General features: G+C 38.7%; 1 protein-coding gene across 7 annotated transcripts in view; it reads left to right on the forward strand.

Moving 5' to 3' along the window:
* Window positions 1-22,950, forward strand: part of VGLL3 (vestigial like family member 3) — a 47,122-nt gene that overhangs the window by 16,690 nt on the left and 7,482 nt on the right. For 5 of the 7 annotated variants that reach the window (XR_006742101.1, XM_045584054.1, XM_036445214.2 and 2 more), the window contains one exon: window positions 6,094-6,627. The exons of the other annotated variants lie outside the window; for them this stretch is intronic. Coding sequence is in view for 4 of the 5 variants with exons in the window: in XM_045584054.1 (XP_045440010.1) it covers window positions 6,094-6,627 (534 nt within the window). In the remaining variant the exon portion in view is untranslated. The remainder of the gene's footprint in view (window positions 1-6,093; window positions 6,628-22,950) is intronic. 7 annotated transcript variants of the gene reach the window in all.

Consider the following 22,950-nt stretch of genomic DNA (forward strand, 5'->3'; position numbering starts at 1 on the left):
TTGGATATAATTAATAGATTCACGAAATAAAGATTTAGAAAATAACATCTTAAAAAGAGGTATAATGAATTGAGACCCCATGTCTAGCAAATAGAGTTATGGGGAGTTTTGTATTAGTTGCCAAAGTCATACAGGTTTGGTTAATGCAGTCTTTGGGTTCTGTTTATTTTGAGTTCAAGTTTGGGCCTTCTTACTGTCTGGTTGCAATGTGATTTGGAATTAATTACTTAAAATCTATCTGGGCTCAACTTTGCCTATATCATATGTGTTTATTGATAGCAATTTCCTAGGGTTATAATAGATAGTTTTTAATAATGTGAGTGGAGAATTTGGTATAGGGCTTGATGCAAGGTACTAATTGAAGGTCAGATGCATTTCCTCTTTTTCTTGTGTCCACTCATTTTACACATAAAACACAAACCTTGGGTCTTTTTACAGAAACATTGTGTCTAGAAGTTTGTATTTCTGGCAGAAACAAGGTGTCTTGGACATAGTAGGTAACAAGGCTATTGACTGCATTGATGGCCATCGTAGTAATATTTTATGCAGGATCTGCTGACCAGTTGTATTGAATTAAAGGGTCTAATTTAGGGCATGGGGTTTTTACAGTGCCACACAAGTGCTATAGTGCTATAAAGGAATTTAAAATTGAATTATGTTTGATTGCAGAATATATTTACACAGTAAATCTTTAGACAAGAATAGAATGTCAGCTAATAATGGACTAATGGTCATGCTTTGTGTATTTTGATAGTTTGAGGAAAGTCCTTTTCAGGTGTTTTGCAGCTGTTAGGCAAACAAGTGACAAGCAATATTTGTATTTTGTTCGACATGATATAATATCAATTCTCTCATATTTCACTACACATTCTAGCAGAGATTGAATAAGGCTTCTCAGTTAAGAAAATCTAATTAATCCTTTTGTCCCCTTATCCCCATCCAAATAGAAACATCAGTTTCAAATATGTCTATGTATTGATCTCAGCTCCCAAATATTACAGAAAGTGTGTGTGGTGTGTGTGTGTGTGTGTGTGTGTGTAGGAAAAGGGAGTCGTTAAGATGAGCCACAAAAAAAAAAATCACTGACTTAAAAACCATGCTAAGCCCAGCCAGTGTGGCTTAGTGGTTCAGCGTTGACTTATGAAACAGGACATCATAGTTCAATCCCCAGTCAGGGCACATGCCTGGGTTGTGGGCTCAATCCCCAGTAGGGGGTGTGCAGGAGGCAGAAAAATGGATGATTTTCTCTCATCTCTGATGTTTCTATTTCTTCCTCTCCCTTCCTCTCTGAAAACAATAAAAATATATTAAAAAAAGAAAAATCATGCTGAATAGTAACATATTTACTGACATTTTTTCTTACTGTAGCGGCAAAGCAATTGTTGCTTGATTGATCTAGTAATGTGTGCTTTGAGCAATTTATTCTGGCCGGAAAGACCTCTCTAAATGAGTAGTAACCTAAAACAGCAAAAGGGAGAGGGGAGTAGTAACCTAAAACAGCAAAAGGATCTCCAGGAGGCTCTGCTGAGACTTTTAGAGCAGGCACCTGGAAGAAAATGAGGTCTGAGGTACCTCAGTATCCTGCCCCCAAAGAGTGTGGGCATCTGCTGTCGCCCTTTGAATTTCTCATTTTAGAGTTACAAGACCCATTTTGAGCAACTCTAGAACAAAGTAGACAAAGGGCAATCTTTGAAGATAATGGTAATGCCCAATTCCTGCCTGACAGAAAGCGTTGGAACACATATCTTTTCACCTCTGACCCAACTATTTATTTTCATGGGAAGCAGAACAAGAGGATGGGAATTAAATTATAGTATGGACCTTTTAGGTTAAAAATACGGTAGCAATTTTTTCCCCCACCGAGTTTACTAAAAAGATAAATGTTATCTTTTAACATTGCTGTTTTAAGTCAATATTTGTTCTAAGAATGTTTTCAAATGTTTTTAAGATAATTTTATAGTGGTTCTATAGAAGTTTATTGTCTAATTTTTCCTCTTAATATAATTTTTTCCCCCAAAGTTAAGTGATACAGCACTTAATTAAAAAATAAATGTTGAATTTTCTATTGCTTATATTGTTTTCCCTTATATGTTTTCTTAGAGATATTTACAGTTAATATAAAAAGTCCCCCAGCTACTATGAATTTAAAGAATCATTTGATGGCTCATGCTAAATTCTTCTATATATCTAAGATTTATTTCAAGTGCAAATCACACAGTGAAATTAGTGGGAATATTTTGGGTGGGTTGTAATGGATAATGTTTCAATTTTGTCATTTTGTTGTTTAGGAATAAGGGTGTGTGAGTATATAATATTTTTCAATCCCAAATGCAAGCTGAATCAATGTATCGATCTTCTGTATGTGTCAGATTGTCAGCGTTAACATCATCCAACTGCCTTGTAACAACACTGGAGAGTTAACGTTGTTCAGTCTGAAGTGCCTCCACCAACCTGAAAAGTAATATTGCATGGAAATGGCTCATACAGTTTCTCATATGCTTTTTCATCCAGCAAATGTGGCTATGATTAAGTTCTTGTGAGCAAAGAGTTATGTAATGAAAAAAATTTACATACATATGAAATAAGTACACTGATTCCCAAGCATGAAATAAAAGCATATCATCTGTTTCTCTGTATCAAGATTTTTTTCTTAACAATCAAGATACCAAATAGTGGTTTTGAAGTTTAGACTTGTCCTGAAATATATTTTCTATTCAGTATCATTTCATTTGCTTGTCAAATGTAACATTGTTTTTGAAACGACTGCATATTATACTAATCTCAGGAGACATACCAACTGGGAAAAGACTAAGTTGCTTCTAATTTTATGTTTCCCTAAGGCATTTTAAAGCTTTGTTCAGACTTTATGAAGTGCATTTTTAAAAATAGAGTTTCAGTTTCAATGACAATGTGTTCACTAATCCCAATACAATACTTCCTAAATAGGACAATATTTTTGGTAAGGAATTTGTTCATTATTCACTTTTGTACATGCATATCCAAAATGCTGAGGCATCTATAAAATAAAATTGGGTCCAAATACATATAAATGAAAATAAATAAAAGGAAAGCAGCCAGAGAAATGACATGTACTCGCTGCATTTTTGATATTTTAATGGTGGCTTTTACTGAGGAACTCCGTATCTCTGGCACACACCCGCCGATTGGGTTCAGCAATGTTTATAACAGGATGTTGGCCTCACTGGGAGATGACAGTTATGCATAGAATGAAGGATTTGGCACCAAAGATTGGATCTATGAAAGCAAAATGGCAGATTGGTGGTGGCAAAGCCGCACTGTATGATGTAAGGAGCCTCTATAAACTCCTTGTTTGGGTTTTGAACTGTGCACATTGACAGATTCCATTGTGGGTGTGACAGAAATATTCCATAATGAGCATCACTTAAGGCAAATTGAATTTTCTTCTCACAGTTTATGCAATTTTCTTTCTTGTCATTAGCAGCTATTTTTCATATGTCAAAGGAAGACCATTCTTAAATAAAACGTATGTGCTCCAGTGCCAGTAAGTTTGATTTCAAGTGCTATTTTCTGATGAATTGTGATTGTGACGAAAAAAATTCATTCAATGAAGAGTATGTCAGGACTGTTTGAAGATTTGAAGAATGGTGTCCGCTTCTATCCTTTGCCTTTGGAAGACTAATACTTCCTAGGTTTCCCAAGGGGGTTGAGGTCCACAGAGATTCTTTGGGGGAGGTCTTGATTATGAGACAGGACTCGCGGTCCATCCATAGAACGAATAGAGTGAATGATGAGCGCTCTGGGCAGGCGGGAAGAGTGGGAAAGTTCGCCGTGCTAGTGCCACAGCTTTTAGGGAGGCTAGGGAAAGGAAATGTTTGAACACCACAGTGATATCCTAATTATATTAGTCAAATTACAGATGTGGTGGTTGATTCACACTACACAAGCTTTCCCTGAAGCTAAACAAATAAACAAACAAACAACTGGCCTGGAAATTTATGAAGTGAGAACATGGACATGGATATGTCAGACTTTTGAATGCTTTTATTTCATAGTACTATTTAGGATGTCCTTTATACAATGGGAAGATCTAGCTATTTGTGTCTTGGGTTCAATTCTAGTCAAGGGCACATGCCTCAGTTATAGGCTTATTCCTTGATCCCAGTAGGGGCACATTCAGGAGGCAACCAATCCATGTGTCTCTGTCACATCCATGTTTTTCTCTCTGTCTCCCCCCTTCCTTTCCACTCTCTCTAAAAATCAATGGGAAAAAACTATCACCAGTTGAGAATGAACAACAACAAAAACAAATGAAATCATATAGGATAAGAACTGGGTGCTAGTTTTTTGACTGAGCTTTCTAGACTCCCAGTCCAGTGCTCACTCATTTCCACCACATCATGGCCACAGGCTCTCACTGGTGGTATAAGTCTTCCTAATTGGAGATCTGACTATTTCAGTCTCCAGATGAAAACCTTTCAAGCTCAGAGATTTCTCAGGACAGCACCCATATTCAGTACATGGTTGGCAAGGTCATACCCACCTGTGCCCTTCTTGAACCCTCTTGTAAAGTTTTGCCACCGTTTGCCCACAGAACTCTTTTTGATACTTCAAATGGTACTTTGCATGTATAAGGTATGTGTGTGCGTGTGTGTGTGTGTGTGTGTGTGTGTGTGTGTGTAATTTTTGGTCTTTTTCACATACTTTTTTATTTGCTTAAAACACTCTTCACTACTTCTTCCCAAGGCTAGCCTGACTCTTTCAATTTAGCTGTCTCTTTCTTCGGCTTCTGTGTTTTTCTTTATGAGAGCACCTACCATGTCATGTGCAATTTATTGTCTGTCCTCTGTCAGGTTGTGATTAAAAATGACATCTCTTGACCATCTGTGTTTGGTACATAGTAGGTCTATAATATAAATGTGTTACTAAGATTGAGTGGAGAAAGTGAATTGAAGCAGTCGGGGAAGGTTCTCTCTCTTATTTCCTTTTCCCAAACACCTTCTCAAATCCATCACTCGTACTTAAATCTCTTGATTTCCACAGGATCTTCGCCAAAATTTAATGTTCAAGTTATAGTGACAAGTGTGCCCTCTTGTGGCACAGTTGTGAAGACTGCTGGCCATCCAGGAAGCAGGCTACCTGTTTCAAAGCTCATTTTCCTACTGGCCAGCTGTGACATCTTGGGCTTCTTCCCTGCCTCTATTTCCACATGGATAAAATGGGAATAACAGTAACAAAAAAATAACAGTAACTACCTGAAGGGAGGATTCAATAAGATCATCTGTGGAAACTATTGGGCATTTGGTCAATATCATTAAGTGTTAACTATTATTCTTATAGACTCCCAGAACTCCACAGGGGGGGGGGGGGGGAAGCCTAGAATACTCTTTCTGATGGAAAATGAGTGTTGATGAGCATGATTAAATGCAACCTTGTTTCCATTTGTTTCTTTCAGCATTAAAATGTTTAGTTTGGCCAAAACTGGTTTGGCTCAGTGGATAGAGCGTCAGATTGTGGACTGAAAGGTCCCAGATTCGATTCTGGCCAAGGGCATGTACCTTGGTTGCAGGCACATCCCCAGTAGGGAGTGTGCATGAGGCAGCTGGTCCATGTTTCTCTCTCATCAATGTTTCTAACTCTCTATCTCTCTCACTTTCTCTCTGTAAAAAAAAATCAATAAAATATATTTTAAAAATGTTTAGTTTGAATGAAAATTATATTTGCATTTAAAGGAAGTAAGTAAGCATCATCATTTCCAACCTACTTGAACCCCATCTATACCATACGTTTTCTTTTCCTGGGACTAGGGACTTAGGACCTTTGCTCAGACTTGGTAGCAGCAAGTCACTCAGGAGGAAAGGAAGCGTTTCAACCCCAACTTGGAGACCTCAATACAGATTGTGACTGAATAAACTGCACAGACTAGGGCAGGGGACCCAGCACCGTGAACCCTGCACATTGACGTGGCCTGGAGACTCACTTAGCCTCAGCTCACTGCTGTGTGGAGGCAGGAAGTGCATCCTAATCAGCCTGCTATAAAATAGTGGACGTGTGGAGGCAAGTCTCTCCTAGGATGGAATCTTACGTAAATAATTTATTTTTCTCTTTTCTCAGACAGCTCAGCTCTCGCAAGTCAGAGGAGTAGCTTCCCAACTTCCTTTTGGACCAGCTCTTACCAGCCCCCTGCACCCTGCTTGGGGGGAGTTCACCCTGACTTCCAGGTCACTGCGCCCCCTGGCACCTTTAGTGCAGCCGACCCCAGTCCCTGGCCAGGACACAGCCTGCACCAGACTGGCCCAGCCCCTCCCCCTCCTGTGTCTGAGTCCTGGCACTACCCTTTGGCATCTCAGGTGAGCCCGTCCTACAGCCACATGCATGATGTGTACTTGCGGCACCACCACCCCCATGCTCACATGCACCACCGGCACCACCATCACCACCACCACCACCACCACCCTTCTGCTGGCTCCGCCCTGGATTCGTCCTACCGGCCCCTGCTGATGCCATCAGTGCGAGCAGCCAGGATTTCTGCTCCCCAGTGTGACATCACAAAGACAGACCCAACCACAGTCAGCACTGCTACCTCAGCGTGGGCTGGAGCCTTCCATGGAACTGTGGACATAGTGCCAAGCGTGGGGTTTGATGCAGGTGAGCTGGGGAACTCCCCCTTTCCATAAGAGAAAAAGCTAAGAAGTAAATCTTTTAAAGAGGGGATGTTCTAAGTACCTTGAAATATTTTTTTACCCTTATGTGTAAAGTTAAGCTTCGCCAATATGTTTATGGAACCTAACCGTGTGCAATAATTCCTGCAGAAACTGGTGTGAGTAATTCATGGAGTACAGTCGGAGGAAGCTAGCTATCTGTCCCTTTGGGCTGGAATCTTTGGTGCTTTGTGCTTGTAAAGTATATTGAACATATTCTCTAAATCTCCCTTGTCTCTGTGCTCTGTGCAATGCCTAATAGAATCATAAATAGTATGTTTCAGTCATTTTTATTTCTCTTCTTTTTTTGTTAAGTCTTATTTATGGTTAAAACAAAACAAATTGCCTCCTGGAATGTAGTCCACGGTCTACTCTTTGAAAAAGACTAGGGAATGTATTTTTTTAAAAAACTGTATTTTTCTTCCCTTTCTTTGCCCTTTTATCTACCCCCCTTTCTCCTCCTCACTTTCCTTTATTTCTTTCTCTCCCTCTCTCTCTTTGTTTTAAATAATACCAGACTTCATAAAACTACTATAAAGTTTATGTTCGACAGATTTTTTAAAAATGGTAAGAGAAATATTTATCCATAGAATATTCAGCTCCTCTGGAATTCACTGGTTCTGAAGGTCATAGTATTAAATGTGTGAGCTTGGTTTTTGGACCAGACTGTCGTATTAATGGCATTAATAGTTCCCAGGTTAACAAAATCACAGGCTCTAGAAGCTAAAAAAGACCCATCAAGTCAGCGATTACATCCCCAGAGTCTACATTCCAAAGGCATCCATTTCACCTCCAGCCCAGGTTCTTTCCCTGGAACATTTGACGACACTTTCTTTCAGAAGTTTAGAGAGTCACCATTTCCTTGGTTTTTCTGTAGTGTGCAGAGCCTTTAACCTGAGTGCTGGTACACAGGAAAGACCTCCCCAGAGAAATGCATGCCCAACATCAAGTGGCATTCACTCTGACAGAAGTGGAATAGCCTTATCTTGGTTATTGCTTCTGTGCTGAGCTTTCCAAGTTGGTCCGTGCCTGGCCTCATCTAGTTCAGATTCCTAGTGAGTCTCTGGTTCAAACTGCTTTTCTAAGAAACTGTCAGGGGACTTGGTTTTCTCTCTAGGAGAAGAGAATGTGGTGGGGCTAACTACAGGCTCCCCTTCTTTCTTAGCCTCAGAATGAAGGCAGCTCTTGAGTTGTTGGATGCCTGGGGCCAGATCTGAGTAGAGTTCCAGTTTGGTAGTTGCTATCCTGGAGGCTCTTTCTTATTGTCCTTCCATGGTACCGGCATGGCCACACTGTATGCCTTCAGTAGGCAAAAAGGGTGTTTTCTCCTTTCTCAGTGACTTTGGGCTGCTATGATAGAGTACCTTTCATTGCATGACTTAAACAGCAAACATTTAGTTTTCATAGTTCTGGAAGCTGGAAAGTTCAAGGTCAAAATTCTGGTACTTTCAATGTCTGGTGAGGGCCCACTTTCTGGTTCATAGACTCTGTCTTCTCAATGTGTCCCCAGAAGGCATAGGAGACAAGAGAGCTCTCTGAAATCTCTTATAAGGGTACTGATTGCATTCACGAGGGTTCGGCCCTAATGTCCTAATCACCTACAAAGCCCCCATCTTCTAATACTATCACACTGGTCATTAGGATTTAACCTATGAATTTTAGGGGGACAAAGACATTCGGTCAAAAATATTCCCTCTGTGTATTCTATAACATAAAGACCGCAAATGGGTGTGATTGCTTGTTGCTCTCCATTTCTAATTCTTTGTTACCTGTTACCTATTTTTCTAGTTATCAACTTTGGGTTGTGAGAAGAATCGGGTAGAAGTCTCACTATGATTATGTTGAACTGGGTCATAGTTGATTCTACAGGGATCTCTGGAGCCCAGATGGCTTTTTATGATTGTCCTGCCTTAAGTTGAGGTGGATGGGCTTTTTTCATTCCTTCATTGACTGGTTATTGCATGGATTTGCCTATTAAAAAGGAAATGCCATTAGGCAAGATGGCTTTATTCAGCTGAAGGTAATTCCCAAAGAGAGAAACAGTTGATGAGCTGCCAACAGTGGGGAAATGAATGTTTTAACATGGAATGGGGAAGGATCAGTGGCCCACCACAAAATCCACTATAGGGGAACAACAAAAGAGTAGTAGCTCTCCTCCCACTTTTCTCGCTCCTTATTAAATAACAGAAGTTTCTGCATAATAGGCCCAGGCTAGGGAAGTAGGTTAGCTGAGAAGAATGAGACATAGCTTCCTCTATCCAATCTATGAAACACTGACCCAAAATAGTGGCTCAGCTCAGATCTTAGCATCAGTGTTGGGTGGCTACCCAGCAGCTGAGGGAACAGCCTGCATTCAGGTGAGACAGCTGTGAAACTTCTCACAACCCAGGTACATTCCATTAGGAAATAAATTAATGCAACCATTTTGAAAGCAATTTGGTTATGGATATGACATTTTCAACAGTCGGGGAAAGGTTTAATAATGCTAGGTGCATTTTTATTTTGCAGCCATCTGTAGGAAACCTGGAAGGTTGAGCATAATATAAAGCTCAATGACTAAAGAAAATTTCAGAGTATCATGTATGATAAAACCCAAAGGTCAGCAAAAAATTTCTGTAAAGGGCCTGATAGAAATATCCAATTACTTCATATGATCATACTGTCTGTCACCACTACTCAACTTTGCTTTTATAGTGTTGAAGCAGCCACAGAGACTTAACTAAATGAGGATGGCTGTATTCCAATAAAACTTATATTGACACCGAAATTTGAATTTTACATAATTTTCATGTGTCTTCAAATACTACTCCTTTTGATTCCCTGTTTTCTCAATCATTTAAAAATATATATAAACAATTTTTCCATACTTAGCTCATGGGCTATGTATATAAACAGGAATGGGCCTGATTTAGCTTATGAGCTGTAGCTTTCTGACCCTATATAATCTCATATGTGCAATTTTTATTTATGCACTCAAGCGTGCACACACACACACATTTGCACCTGCACTTCCATAATTAAAATTATCTGGAAGTATATGCCCCCACTTGTATTGATTGCTTATAAGTAATTAGTAGGCATCCTGAGCTGTGAAGACAAGGCATATTTTATAAGCCCACCTCTGGCACTCACTAACGAAAGGGTTATAGGGTTTTGGGCAAATTACATAGCCCCTAGATGCCTCAATTTATCTTTACAAAATACCTCTGGATTGTTTTGAGGATTAAATGGGCTAATGACATAAAACATATAGAATGCCAGCCAGAGCCTTTCTTTGTTCTGTCCTGCCTCCTGTTGGTCAGCATACCTCATAGTGAGTGATAGAACTCCTGGTCTCCTGGTCCAACTCCTGATGGGACACTTTGCATGTTAGCCTTTTATACACACACACACACACACACACACACACACACACACACACACGAGGTCCAGAGCATGAAAATTCATGCACTTGGGGAGGGGGGTACCTCAGCCCATCCTGCTCCCTCTCATAGTCCAGGAGCCCTCAGGGGTGGGAGGTAACCTGGCAATCAGGGGAAGGTGATGCCCCCATCACATTTCTGCTGCTGCTATTGTTAGCAGCTCAAGCCTCAACCAATCCTGGTAACCTGAGCCTCAGGCGGCCCTGGGGGACTCCGGAGGCAGGCGGGTAGAATGGCTGGGCCCACCTAGGCCCTGCATCTGCTGCCCAGTGGGGCTGAGGGGACTGGGCACCAACCACAATCTTGTGGCTGTGTGCATCTCCATCTTAGAGGGCGTGGCAGTCAGTTAGCATAGTCCCTCCTTATGGGCTGTGGGCACTGCCTTCTTTGTGATGGCATGAGGGTCAATTAGCATATTGACCCTCATGCCATATTTATTAGAAAGGATTGATATACATCATAACACAGCTGTCTTCCTCATGAAAATACCTATCTTTACAAAACACTGTTATCTCAAATCCCATATTAGGCTTTGCTCATTCTCTTTAACAGTCTCAGATAGGGTTTCATGGGAACAGTAGTTTTGGCATGTGATAATAAGAGCTTAACTGAAAAAATAAAAGGTCCATAGTGAGCTGATTTAGTTAACATTGCTACCACATACCTGTCTTTGAAATCACAATCATACATCCTTTAGTAAAGAAACATGTTAAAATTTAATAGGAGATTTTCCACTCTGATTTTCTTATGGGCACATTTTGTTTTTAGCATACTTATTAACTTTTCATGTAAGGCTCTTTGTGAATGCTATTGAGCTTAGCTTTTATCCCACAATAAAAGCTACAGATTTCAATTTTAATCAGTGACTTTCACCTTTCTTTAAGCTACTGTAGAGAGGAAGATTAAGAATGGTAGCTAGAGCCAAAGATAAATACCTAGAAGGGTAAGATGAGGAAGGGAGAGTCTAGGATATGGAGGACTAACTTCAGTAAGCTCAGAGTATTGTACTAGGTCCTGTTGTGTCAGGAAAAAGAGAGTTACATGTGGACAGAATTGTGATTGTAAGACAACATAGTATTAGATAGGCATGTGCAAGTGCAAGACTACATCTCTTCCAATCAAGTACATATTTTTGTGTGTAATGACATTAAGTAAATTCTGACCACTATTCATCTTTCAGTGGCCATAACCATACAATGCATTTTACCGAAATGCTGACATTCTTATTTTCTGTTATTACCAACAATTCACCTAAAATAAGATATACAATGTTTCATATCCCCACCAGTTTGAATTAATTTTTTAAGTAAATATTTCTTAATGAAGTATTTTTACTAAAATACATAGTTGACTTTATTTATAACTTCCACTTTAACCACTGTTTTTAAATTTAGCAAAAGGAAAAGCAATTGTGCTTTGTGGTATGACTTTTTCTTTATAAATCCATGCTGCTATGGCTTGAGATTGTTTTCATCTCTAGATCCACAGATATTTTTCTTAAGATCCCTCATGCTATTTTATCTATTATTTTGTTATAAAGTTATTTTTTATGTTGAGGAATGTCATAATTAATCAATATAAAATATACATAAATATCATAGAGTTGTGTACATATATTACTTTGCTAAGATGTATTTAGGTAGGCTAAAATCACCCCCCCCCCCCAATAACATTGTGTGTTATTGCACAAGTTCAGGAAATTAGAGGTAAACGGGATTTAATACGTTGCTGTACCTCTGGCTTCTCAAAACAATTTTTTCTTGTAAACATTAGCTAGACATTTGCAGAACTAGTAGATTTTATGACTGAATGACTCCACCCCAACTGATGGCTAGAGCCAGCTATTAAACACTATCTGGTTCCTCTCTCACTAATGAATATGTTTTCAGCTATGCAGTGAACTCAAGATTATGTATCATTGCATGTGACATTTATTTTTTCTAGACAGAGAAAAACAATACCACAATAGCTACTAGCCCTGCAAATGACTTACTCAGTGCACATGGTGAAAATTTCCATACACAGGAAGCTATGTTTCTAGTTTCTCTCAGGTGTTGAAGCATAAACTGAATTGTTTCTGAAGAGACTTTTCTACCAATGGGCTTGATATACCTGTGGATAGAATTATTCTGATGAGAAACCTGGATAAAATGTTGAGAACAAAGTTCAATAATAGATAGGGAAAACTGGGCACCCAGGGGAAGATTGGAGTATACCAACATCCTTCTTATTGATCTTTCATAAGCACTTTTTGTCTGATGAAATCATAAAAGTTAAGTCACCTTAAGCGGCTTTCTGAATTTTTTTATAGTGTGAGGCCTGTAAACCACCTTAAAAATTCTGACTTAATCTGAATCTTTTCATCTGAATATTTTGTGAAAGGGCCCTCATTTACAAATATTCCTATATAATAAAAGAGTAATGTGCAGATTGATCATCACTCCAACACACAAAGATGGCTGCCCCCATGTGGTCAAAGATCCTGTCTCCATGAGGACACAAGATGGCCATCACAAGATGGTCAGCAGGGGAGGGAAGTTGGGAAGGAACAGGCCTGCAAGGGAGGACAGTTGGGGGTGATCAAGCCTGCAAGGGAGAACAGTTAGGGGTGACCAGGCCTGCAGAGGAGGGAAGTTGGGGGCAAACAGGCTGGCAGGGGAGCAGTTAGACATTAATCAGGCTGATGGAAGTGGTTAGGGGGTGATCAGGCTGACAGGAAGAAGCAGTTAGAGGCAATCAGGAAGGCAGACAGGCAAGCATTTGGAAGTCAGCAGTCCTGGATTGTGAAAGGGATGTCCAACTGCCCGTTTAGGCCCAATCCTACCAGGATCATGCCTAAACGAGCAGTGGGACATCCCTCAAGGGTCCCAGATTGGAGAGGGTGCAGGCTGGGCTGATGGACACCATCCCCCCCATGCACGAATTTTGTGCACCAGGCCTTTAGTAAGATTATATTTTAATTAGATTTAATTTGTAGTTATTATTGCCCAAAATTGTTATATAGTGTTTACTTTAAAATAGGTGAATTAAACTATTGCAGTGGTTAAGGTACTGGTGATCAGTCCTACTCAATACTATGCAGAAGTCTTACATGGTCTTCATTAGTAGAAACAAATATATTTTTGTTTTATCAAGTACAGCAAACAAAATAGCAAAGTGAAAAATAGCTATGCCCTAGAGCAGCAAATGGAAAAGAAGTTTCTCTCCAGGAAGGAGGGATGGACATCAAGTTACATCTTGCTTTTCGACCCAACCTGTAAGCGTGCCATCTCACTAGATCCCATCTCAAGACCCATGCCTTGTTGGAGGTGGTCTATTGCTGACAAGTGTAGGCAAAAAAGATTGTGATTGTGTGAAAATTCTCAGAATAATGATGATAAACTATTTTAACATCCCCTTTTAACATATTATTAATTTTTAAATGTTACTGAGGACAGTAATGGAATTAAAAACATAGAGCTTTAGCCAAAACCGGTTTGGCTCAGTGGATAGAGTGTTGGCCTGTGGGCCGAAGGGTCCCAGGTTCGATTCTGGTCAAGGGCATGTATCTTGGTGCGGGCACAACCCCAGTAGTGGGGTGTGCAAGAGGCAGCTGATCGATGTTTCTCTCTCATTTTTCTAACTCTCTATCACTCTCTCTCTTCCTCTCTGTAAAAAATCAATAATATATATTTAAAAAATTATAAAACACACACACACACACACACACACACACACACACACACACAGCTTTATATCCAGGAACCTCTTAGAAAAGTATTTCCCTTTCTGAACATATACATTTGCAAAAAAAAGACTGAAATAAACCAAGAGTTACCAACCTAAGGGATTTTAATATTTGCTTCATATTTTAATACTTCCATTCCAAATTTTATAATGAGAGAGAGAAATAATCAGAGAGCCATAGTAGCTTAAACAGTTTCCCTCCCATATCTCCTCTTCTCATGGAGCATATATATTTGTTGTTGCAACTCTGAAGATTATGGAGTTAGTGATGCATTGATGTCTATCCTAATATTAACAGTGATTTTTATAAATGATAGGGAAATTGTCTCTAATGGTTTTGTAAGATAGAATAGGCATAGAAGTTTACTTCTAATCATTTTACTTCAGCAGGGAGACACATTAAATGGCATTTTAGAGAAGCCAGATCCAGGACTCTGATCTCTCAGTGGCAGTTGTGCTGTTCAATGAAAGTTTATAGATTTTTGGGTACTTACCTTGGGGGTATTATATGAATATAGTTAGTTAAAATGTCACAAGGCAGTAGCTGCTGATTGAAAAAAAAACAAAAAAACACTAGTCAGAATGTTTACAAACCAATACTTTCTCTGGACTTTTAAAAAATGTGTATTATGCTATGGTTGCAATACTCTAGTAATTAACAATCAATTGCTTCACACTTTCACAAAACTTTTCTTCTTCATGGACTTATGTCATAAGTCTATTTTTCACTGAGGAAAAAAGAAAGATCACCAAAAGTGTGTTAAATTTTTTTGCACTCTTGAATGGCATTAGTTGTACAGGGCACATGTCCAGAATGGCAATTTCATGACCAGAATGGTAATGGGAACCATCTCTGAGATGCATGCAAAACAACAGGCGATCCCAGCCAGAGAGTTAGATCTGCATGAACAGGACCTAGATGGTGAATCAGAGGGGGAAATGCATTCCAGAGCACTGCTGTCAGTGCTGTCTCCATGGCTGGATTCTGCAGGACCTTAATGAAATTCCTCTGCGGTCCCAGAGCTGTGCCGATCTTGTCCAGGCTCTCTTCTGGGCCTCCATCCACTGAATGGTGCCATGTGTCACACTGCACAAAGCATGGGGTTTTCTCTCACGATCCTTCTACCTCACAGAGTGAGTGCAGAGGCTTTCTGAGAGAAACCTGCATGTTTTAGGATTCATCTGCTTAATAATACAAATAACCACGCATGCAAATAAAAGTGTGTGTGTGTGTGTGTGTGTGTGTGTGTGATCAGTTTGAATCCTTGCTAACTACAGTTTGGTTTAGGAATAATGCTATTTCTCATACATCGCTCGCAGAAAATTGAAAAGTTATAAGCTTTTAAAATACTAGAAAATGTGTTATAATTTAAAATACTCATAGACTTTGGCCCTGTGAGTCTATGCCACATAAATATAAGCAATGGCATTTGAAGATGTATGTACAAATTGTTTATTGTGACAATGTTCACAGTAGTAAAATACTGGAATCACGTGTCTGCCATGAGGAAGGGTATCTAGGAGTGAAATATGTTCTATGTGGTTTTGATGACTAAAAAAATAAAAGCTACAGCAGAACATACATATGCACTGATTGTAAAAAATGGATGACAAGAAATCCTGGATGTATGTGAGTCTGTGTGGTGTGTGCATGTATATGTAATTCAATGAAAGTAGAGAAAACTAGTTGGTCAACATGTGTTTCCTTTTAGGGCTGCAGGTTTTGTAGTCACTAATTTGAATTTAATGAGGAGAGAAGGAGAAGAATATAGAACAACAACAACAACAACAAAAATATATATATATACACACACACTGTATATACTGTATATATACACTGCATATATATATATATACACTATATATATACTGTATATATACTGTATATATATGTATGTGTGTATATGAATATGTATGTTTCCTCCAGAAACAGAGGAAATAGATATTAAATTAAAAAAAATATTTTTTATTGATTTTTTGCAGACAAAGGGAGAGGGGTAGAGAGTTAGAAACATCAATGGGAGAAACATTGACCAGCTGCCTCCTGCACAGCCCCCACTGGAGATGTGCCCACAGCCAAGGTACATGCCCTTGACTGGAATCTAACCTGGAACCTTTCAGTCCACAGGCTGACGCTCTAGCCACTGAGCCAAACCAGTCAGGGCAATAGATATTAATTTTGTTGATAATTTATTCTCACCCTAAAATCACTTAGGGGGCCATAAAAATGATTGCCAGAGATATGTATGGGAAAAGCAAAGAACCAAAAAATAGATTTTAGGACCAATATCACCTCTTCAGGTATATTACGGTAGGTTGAATAACTCTCATAACCTCTTCCTCAGATGCAAAAGGAAAATGATATGTCCTTTGACACAACTGGGAGGGAGATAACAATGAACGAATGCCCATGCTTGATTTTTTTAGATGTTGACACATGATGCAGAACTAAAGCTCTCATTATTCTTAATAAACATGGTGCATTACAAACAGAAAAAGAAGTTCACACTGGAGATCATAATGACATATGACTAATGGAGATGCAAACTTTAAACACCTCTGCCACTTCCTGACTGTATCTTTTGGAGTTAAATGTTGTAGTAGTGGTGTTTACTGGTATTACACAGTAAAAAAAGGTGCATTTTCTTGAGTGGGCACACAATTGGAGAAGTGGGATAAAGAGTAAAGGTAAGGGTTTGAGGAGTTATTGGTATGTATAACTTTAAGACATTTTTAAACAATTTTATCTCTCTAGAACAAACACTGAGCCACATGGAATGAGAGGGTAATAAGAGAAAAGACATCTTATCCCATTGTGCTTATTTGTTGCTGAGATGTTTATTCTTGTCACTCATGAAGGTGCAAGTGAAATTTTATGTGCAGAATAAGGACTTGGATCACTTATTGATTCAACTACCCACATTGCATATAGTTAAACTACCCGCACTCTATTAATACTTGCTAATTTGTAAAGACTGTTAACTAAAATACACACACACACACAACACCACACACACACATATGCACACACACACACACACACAATGAATTCATTTTCTACTCAAGTATTAATTTTGTACACAAGTTTTTATAGATAGCTCTCTGAAATGTTTTCCTTTTGCTTTTTAAATTGCAAGCAATGTTAGATAATGTCATAATCCTTAGATTGTTCTTAAATGAGTTGTCACCAACTAGCTATGGTTGGGATTGGGGACTTTTTCCAACTGTCATGTCTTCCCAAGAGAAACATATGTTGCTCACCTGCAAGGAGACCTATAGAGGTTGAAAGAAACTCCTGGGTAATTCTAGCATGAATCCAAATGGAGAATCACTCAAAGATAAAAGGCTTGTTTCAGGGGTCAGGCTCTTTTGTATCAGCAAAGTATCTTTTCAATAATACTTTGATATTTCTCATATCACATATGAGGGTACATCTAAAAGAAACAGCTCAAAAGAAGAAATCTGTTTCAGAACTTGTTCCCAGACAATTTTACATTAGCTTTCAGACAGGTTGCAATGATTATATACAAAAATTCTATATGGCTTGTGGAATTTACACATCCTTTTATTCTCTTTTGGGCTGCCCAACTCTTCCCTTATTGTTCTATTTATCAACAATATAAGGTTTCACAAACAGTTGTCTGTGGCCAACATGTTCTGAATTCCTAGGCAAAAAGATGACCAAAAACACTCTTGCAAGAAACCAATGCAAAACAAAATAAGCTGCTTAAAAAAAATTTTTTTTAATACAGCCTGACATACTGGAGATTTAACTTCATGATTTTTGTCAACCACAGTGGGTGTTATATATAATACATGTTTTCATAGCTGCTTTGTTTGAGCAGTATCAGATTATGCTTAGCATCCTCATAATAATTGAAGCTCTATTTGTGTTTTTTTTATATTAGATAGATTTTTCTGGAAAATGTCAGAGAGCAAGCTTGTGAAAAATTACTTATGCCAATATAGAAAAAAATACATATATGTATGTAACATATCTCATTCTTATTCTTTCCTAATGTGTTTTGATTTAATGGAGAGATTGATTAAACCAAATAGTCATAAAAACAGGTTTGTATTTCTGCAGTTCTAAAGTAATTTTTTAAATCTCATATCTTTAACTCATCAATACTCACAGGTAAAGTGTCTCCCCTGTCAGTGTTGTGTCCCTAATTATGGTTTTATGGAGAAGCAAGGAATCCAGATTAGCTCTTCCTCTGGTTGGATTATCTATTTTCTGGATCATAAAGCTGTCACTGCATAACCTAGAAACCTTTTAAAAGATGCATGTTTGGCTGCATTTGTTATCCAACAGATGTCTGGATACTTAGAATCTCTTGAGAGTACTATAACTTGTGGTTTCAGTTACAATAAGTGATCCAAGCATTTTTTGGATTTGCTCCTCTCCAGTTCTGGGAGAAAATCTGTAGAAGAAATTACAGAGGGTGTTCCATTTCACTCCTCCCCACTCCCTTTTCTCTTTATTCTTTGTCTCTGTCTTCAAAGTTCCTTTGTATCTGCTTTTGAAATTGAGGTCACTGGATTGGTGAGCAATGTCTGCATTCCATATTGCACCCCATGATCCCAAAGTGCTTTTACCCAAGAGGTTTTCACACTGACATTCAAATTTTGAGCATGGTAAATTTCCACTATGATCAAACACTATGTAACTCTGTGGTTTTCATTTTATTTTATATCGTATGCAAGGTCCGTTTTTAAATGACTGATTCAGATGTGTACCTCCATATCCCAATTTGCCAGTTTCCCTTCCAGCAGGTCATTTTTAACATACACGTGTCTGAGAAAATGGATGTCGCTAAAGGCAAAGGCTGAAGATGCTGTGCTTGGGAGGGTTTGTGATTCTGGAGGGATAAGGTTCTGAGAGAGCAGACAGAATAGGTGCTGGGTCTGGGAAAACACCTCGGCACTAACTGCTGGCCGCCTGCAGAGTTTGCCTCAGGTGTGCAGGCGCTGTGCTCCTTATAATAACATAGTGAATGATGGTCTACTGGGTTTTACATTTCTACTCTTTTAAATCCGAATTTAAAGACATTTTGACAAGTTCAGACAGTTTTCACCTCATTGATTCTGACAGCACTACTAGATGGAGATTTAAAATCAATTCTAAATGTGCCTGGAGGAAACATCTTCATACGCAGAAAGCCTCCCTCTGCTAATAAATGATTACACTGTCATCTTTAGGAGTCTTTTACCATGGCTTTAGTGTGTGAGAGATGTAATGATAAGAAGGTAACTGTAATCCAAATGTCATAATATATTTAATCTTTTTTTCAGGGAGTGGGCTGGGAGAGATTAACCAAAGAGCTTATATGCATAAACATGGTGAAGGCCTGGGGCAGGGAGTAACAGGAGTGAGATGGAGGGGGTCAATTAGGAATAAAACGGGTCATTTATAACACTTTCAACAATAAAGGTAATTTTTTTTAAAGTATATCTTATTTGGAATGACTTTAAAAAGAACTATTGTTCAACATTTAAGTACTAAGTGTGGAGGTACTTAGTACTCATCAAACTGGCAAAATATTTGTAATATATGAGAAAAAAGTTAATATGCCTAATATACAAAAATACTTAGAAATCTATGAGGAAATTACTTTCTTAGAAGCTTAGAAAATTTGCCAAAGATAAAACACAGAAAAATGCCATAATCAAATGATGTTCAGCTTCACTAATGCTGTAAAAACTGCAAAATGAAACAATTAGATACTTTTAATCTATAATAATAATAATAATAATAATAATAAATAGGAAATAAATTATGATTGTACAGACTTCCTGAAACATTTAACACCAGCAAATGAAATATGCAAATGTAAGTGAACACAATGTTTGGGTTCAGCAAGCACATTTTCAGAAATATCTTATCCACTAAAGTATTCAAGTAATGTATATTCACCTATTTGTAGGTGTGTATATCCAAATGATGTAGATCTATAGAGAACTGTGCAATTTATGGTATGAGGTGCAATGGATATTGTACAGCCCTTCCAAAGGGTTTATCTACATCTTCTGGCATTGAATGGCTTTCCAAGATAATATTGCTTGTTTGAAAGCACAGTATAAATAGAGGTGTGAGTACATCCAAAGTATACTGAGTGGGATATTATGCATAACTTTTACTTTCTAAACACTCCATAGCTTGATTTTCAAACAAGAAATCTGTGATGTTTTGAAATTAAAGGAAAGAATAAAGGGGGACTCCATGGTGGTTAAACACCATCTATTTTGATATGCTCCTGAAACAAAATGAGAGCTCCCAAACTGGGTCGCTCTCACTCTTATCACACACACACACACACACACACACACACACACACACCCCGCTCCATTAGAGTTAAGGTGCTACCTCCACACAGATCTTATTTGGAAATTCTTAACTAGCATGTAAACCAATTGTCCCAGGGCTCAGACAAACAAATGTGGTTGTATGATCATTACCAGTGATAATTTTATAAAGTAGGAGAAGACAATATGATTGTCTCTAGCATCACTTTATTTGTGATCATTTCTCATTGTGTCAGTGTTAGAGGTGAAGGTTGGATATTTTGATAAAGCATCTAATACAGTGTTGTATATATTTATATTTATAATGAATATGGCATATCTTATTAAAGCAGGGATTCATCTTGTATTTTTTAATTAAGAATAAGCTGCCAACTTATCTAAGAGTAAGCATTCTGATTTAAAAGGATTTCTAGACTCATTATCTACTAGAGGCGTGGTGCATGAAAATTCATGCCTTAGGGGGGTGTCCCTCAGCTTGGCTTGCCCCCTCTCACAGTCTAGGAGCCCTCAGGGGCAGGAGGCGACCCGGTGATCAGGGGAAGGTGATGCCTCATTATACCCCTGCTGCTGCTACTGTTGGCAGCTCAAGCCTCAGCCGGCCCTGGTAACCTGAGCCTCAGGCAGCCCTGGGTGGCTGGGCAGCCACCATCTGAGGCTTGCCTGTGCCTTGGGCTGGCCTGGGTGGCTGGGGGGTTAAGGGGACTGGGGGACTCCAGAGGCAAGCACCCTGGTGGGGCTGAAGGGACTGGGCACCACCATCTGTGGCTGTGGGATCCACCATCTTTGAGGGTGTGACAGTCAATTAACATATTCCCTCCTTATTGGCTGTGTGTGCTGCCATCTTTGTGAGGATGTGATGGTCAATTAGCTTATTCCTTTTTTCTTAGATAGGGTGAAATGAAAAATTTATATTTATTCATTTAAGTATTTACTTTTAGGCCATAAAGTATTCTAGCCACACTTCCAGGTTTTATATTTTACTTTTTCTTCTCTTTATATCAATAGCATGTACCACTAGTGTATGTTTACCACAATACTTTTATTATCTCCAGCAATAAAATTAATTAAAAACATATTCTACTTATTTAAGTATTGTTAAGCCATTATGCTTCTTTGGAAGTAAGACGTGATTTTCTAATGGATGTGACTAACAAACATTGCCTAAATCTCAGGTGCACCAGAGTGTCAGCTTTTCAGTAACTATTTTTGTTATTTATTATTTTTTTCTACTCAGTAGCAGAAAATTTAACCTCACTAAGTGTATTCTTAGTTCAACATAATGATATCTCCAATGTGTTTAGTTTGAAACAACTTTTCAGAGCTGGCCCAGGGCTCAGTACCGTTCCAATATGCCAAAGTCGTGGCTTTGATTCTGGTCAGGGCACATTTGTATCAATAATGAATGTGTAAATAAGTGGAACAACAAATGATGTTTCTCTCTCTCTCTCTCTCTCTCTCTCTCTCTCTCTCTCTCTCTCTCTCTCTCTCTCTCTCTCTCTCTCTCATCAATCAATAAATAAAAGATTTTCCCATTTTGAGATAAAACCTCTTCTCATATTTGTCCTTCCCTCACTTTCTCCCTAGAATTGTCTCTCTACTCCTAAAGTTAGTCACATTTCAAAAATTGTCAATTAAGTTGTTGCTGTTAGATGTTTGGTCCTGTCATTTCAGGCCTATCCTGGCCTTTGTTTCCAAGCATAGTCCCTCCTGCGCTCTTCCTCTCTCTGCATTCTCTGTACCGGGCTCCCCTGATAATGAACTATTTCACTTGAGTTTGACCTCTTAGTGCTTGTGATCCTCCCACATGCTCAGATGGTGTGGCCCATGTCATTTCTCCTGCCACGGGGTGCCCACATGATAGTTATGGAACATAACTGGCAGACTCCCCATAATACTTTCTGAGCCAATGTATCCTTCTTGGAGAGCCCAGGGAGAACTGAGGACTAAGGAGGGGAATTCTTCATGCTTGCTATTTCTACTGCCTTATCCCCAGTGTCTTTTACAAAAATTGAATCTATGAAGCAAAATCTCAGCTAGAAAATGAGAAAAATGAGTTATGGTGCCTATTCAACAGATTTTTCAAATTTTAAAGGGATATCATATTATCATCATCCTTGATCAAGATTTCTCGCTTATTCCTAATTACCCTAAATTTACTTTCTGTGTTCATACTTTTTACACGCTTTTCCTGGGTTTAGTTTTCCCCTTTTCTTTTGGTGGTCAGGTGGTGGTGGTGGTGATAAAAATGGAGAGAGGAACTGGGTCTGTGGGCTCAGATTTCCTTTTCAGTTTTTCTTCTGCGTCTCAGACTCCCAACTGCGAAGCCAACGGTGTGATGTCTTTGTCTCCAGGTCCATTTCTTATGACAACATTGTAGGCCAAATGGCTACCTCATTCTTCAATGTTCACACTGGGGAAGTTCTGGGGGAGGTGGTTATCTATATCAAAAAGCATTTCCGTCAATATGACATAGCCTATTGCATTATTAAAGTACATAGTCTTCATTTAAAGTATAACAAATAGTAATCACTTATCACATCTTAGGAAAAACATTGCAGATGTATAGTTTTAAAAAAAATCACTAAGACAGCTATTTTGTTAATCCTGATATCAGTTCCATTTAAGTGTTTCTAAACAGTGAAAAAAATAATATAAAAATGCATTAGCAATTCCTTGAATTGATTTATGAAAGAATTTTGACTTGGGAAGTTAGGGTGTATAAGCTAGTGTCACAGCCTACAGCCTACATAGATCATACAGGAGACGCCAGGCTCTGCCATCAGACCATCTCATCTTCAATCCTAGCTCTACTGCTT

The sequence above is a fragment of the Pipistrellus kuhlii genome, unplaced genomic scaffold, assembly GCF_014108245.1.
Source record: "Pipistrellus kuhlii isolate mPipKuh1 unplaced genomic scaffold, mPipKuh1.p scaffold_m20_p_2, whole genome shotgun sequence".
In the NCBI taxonomy this organism is placed as follows: domain Eukaryota; kingdom Metazoa; phylum Chordata; class Mammalia; order Chiroptera; family Vespertilionidae; genus Pipistrellus; species Pipistrellus kuhlii.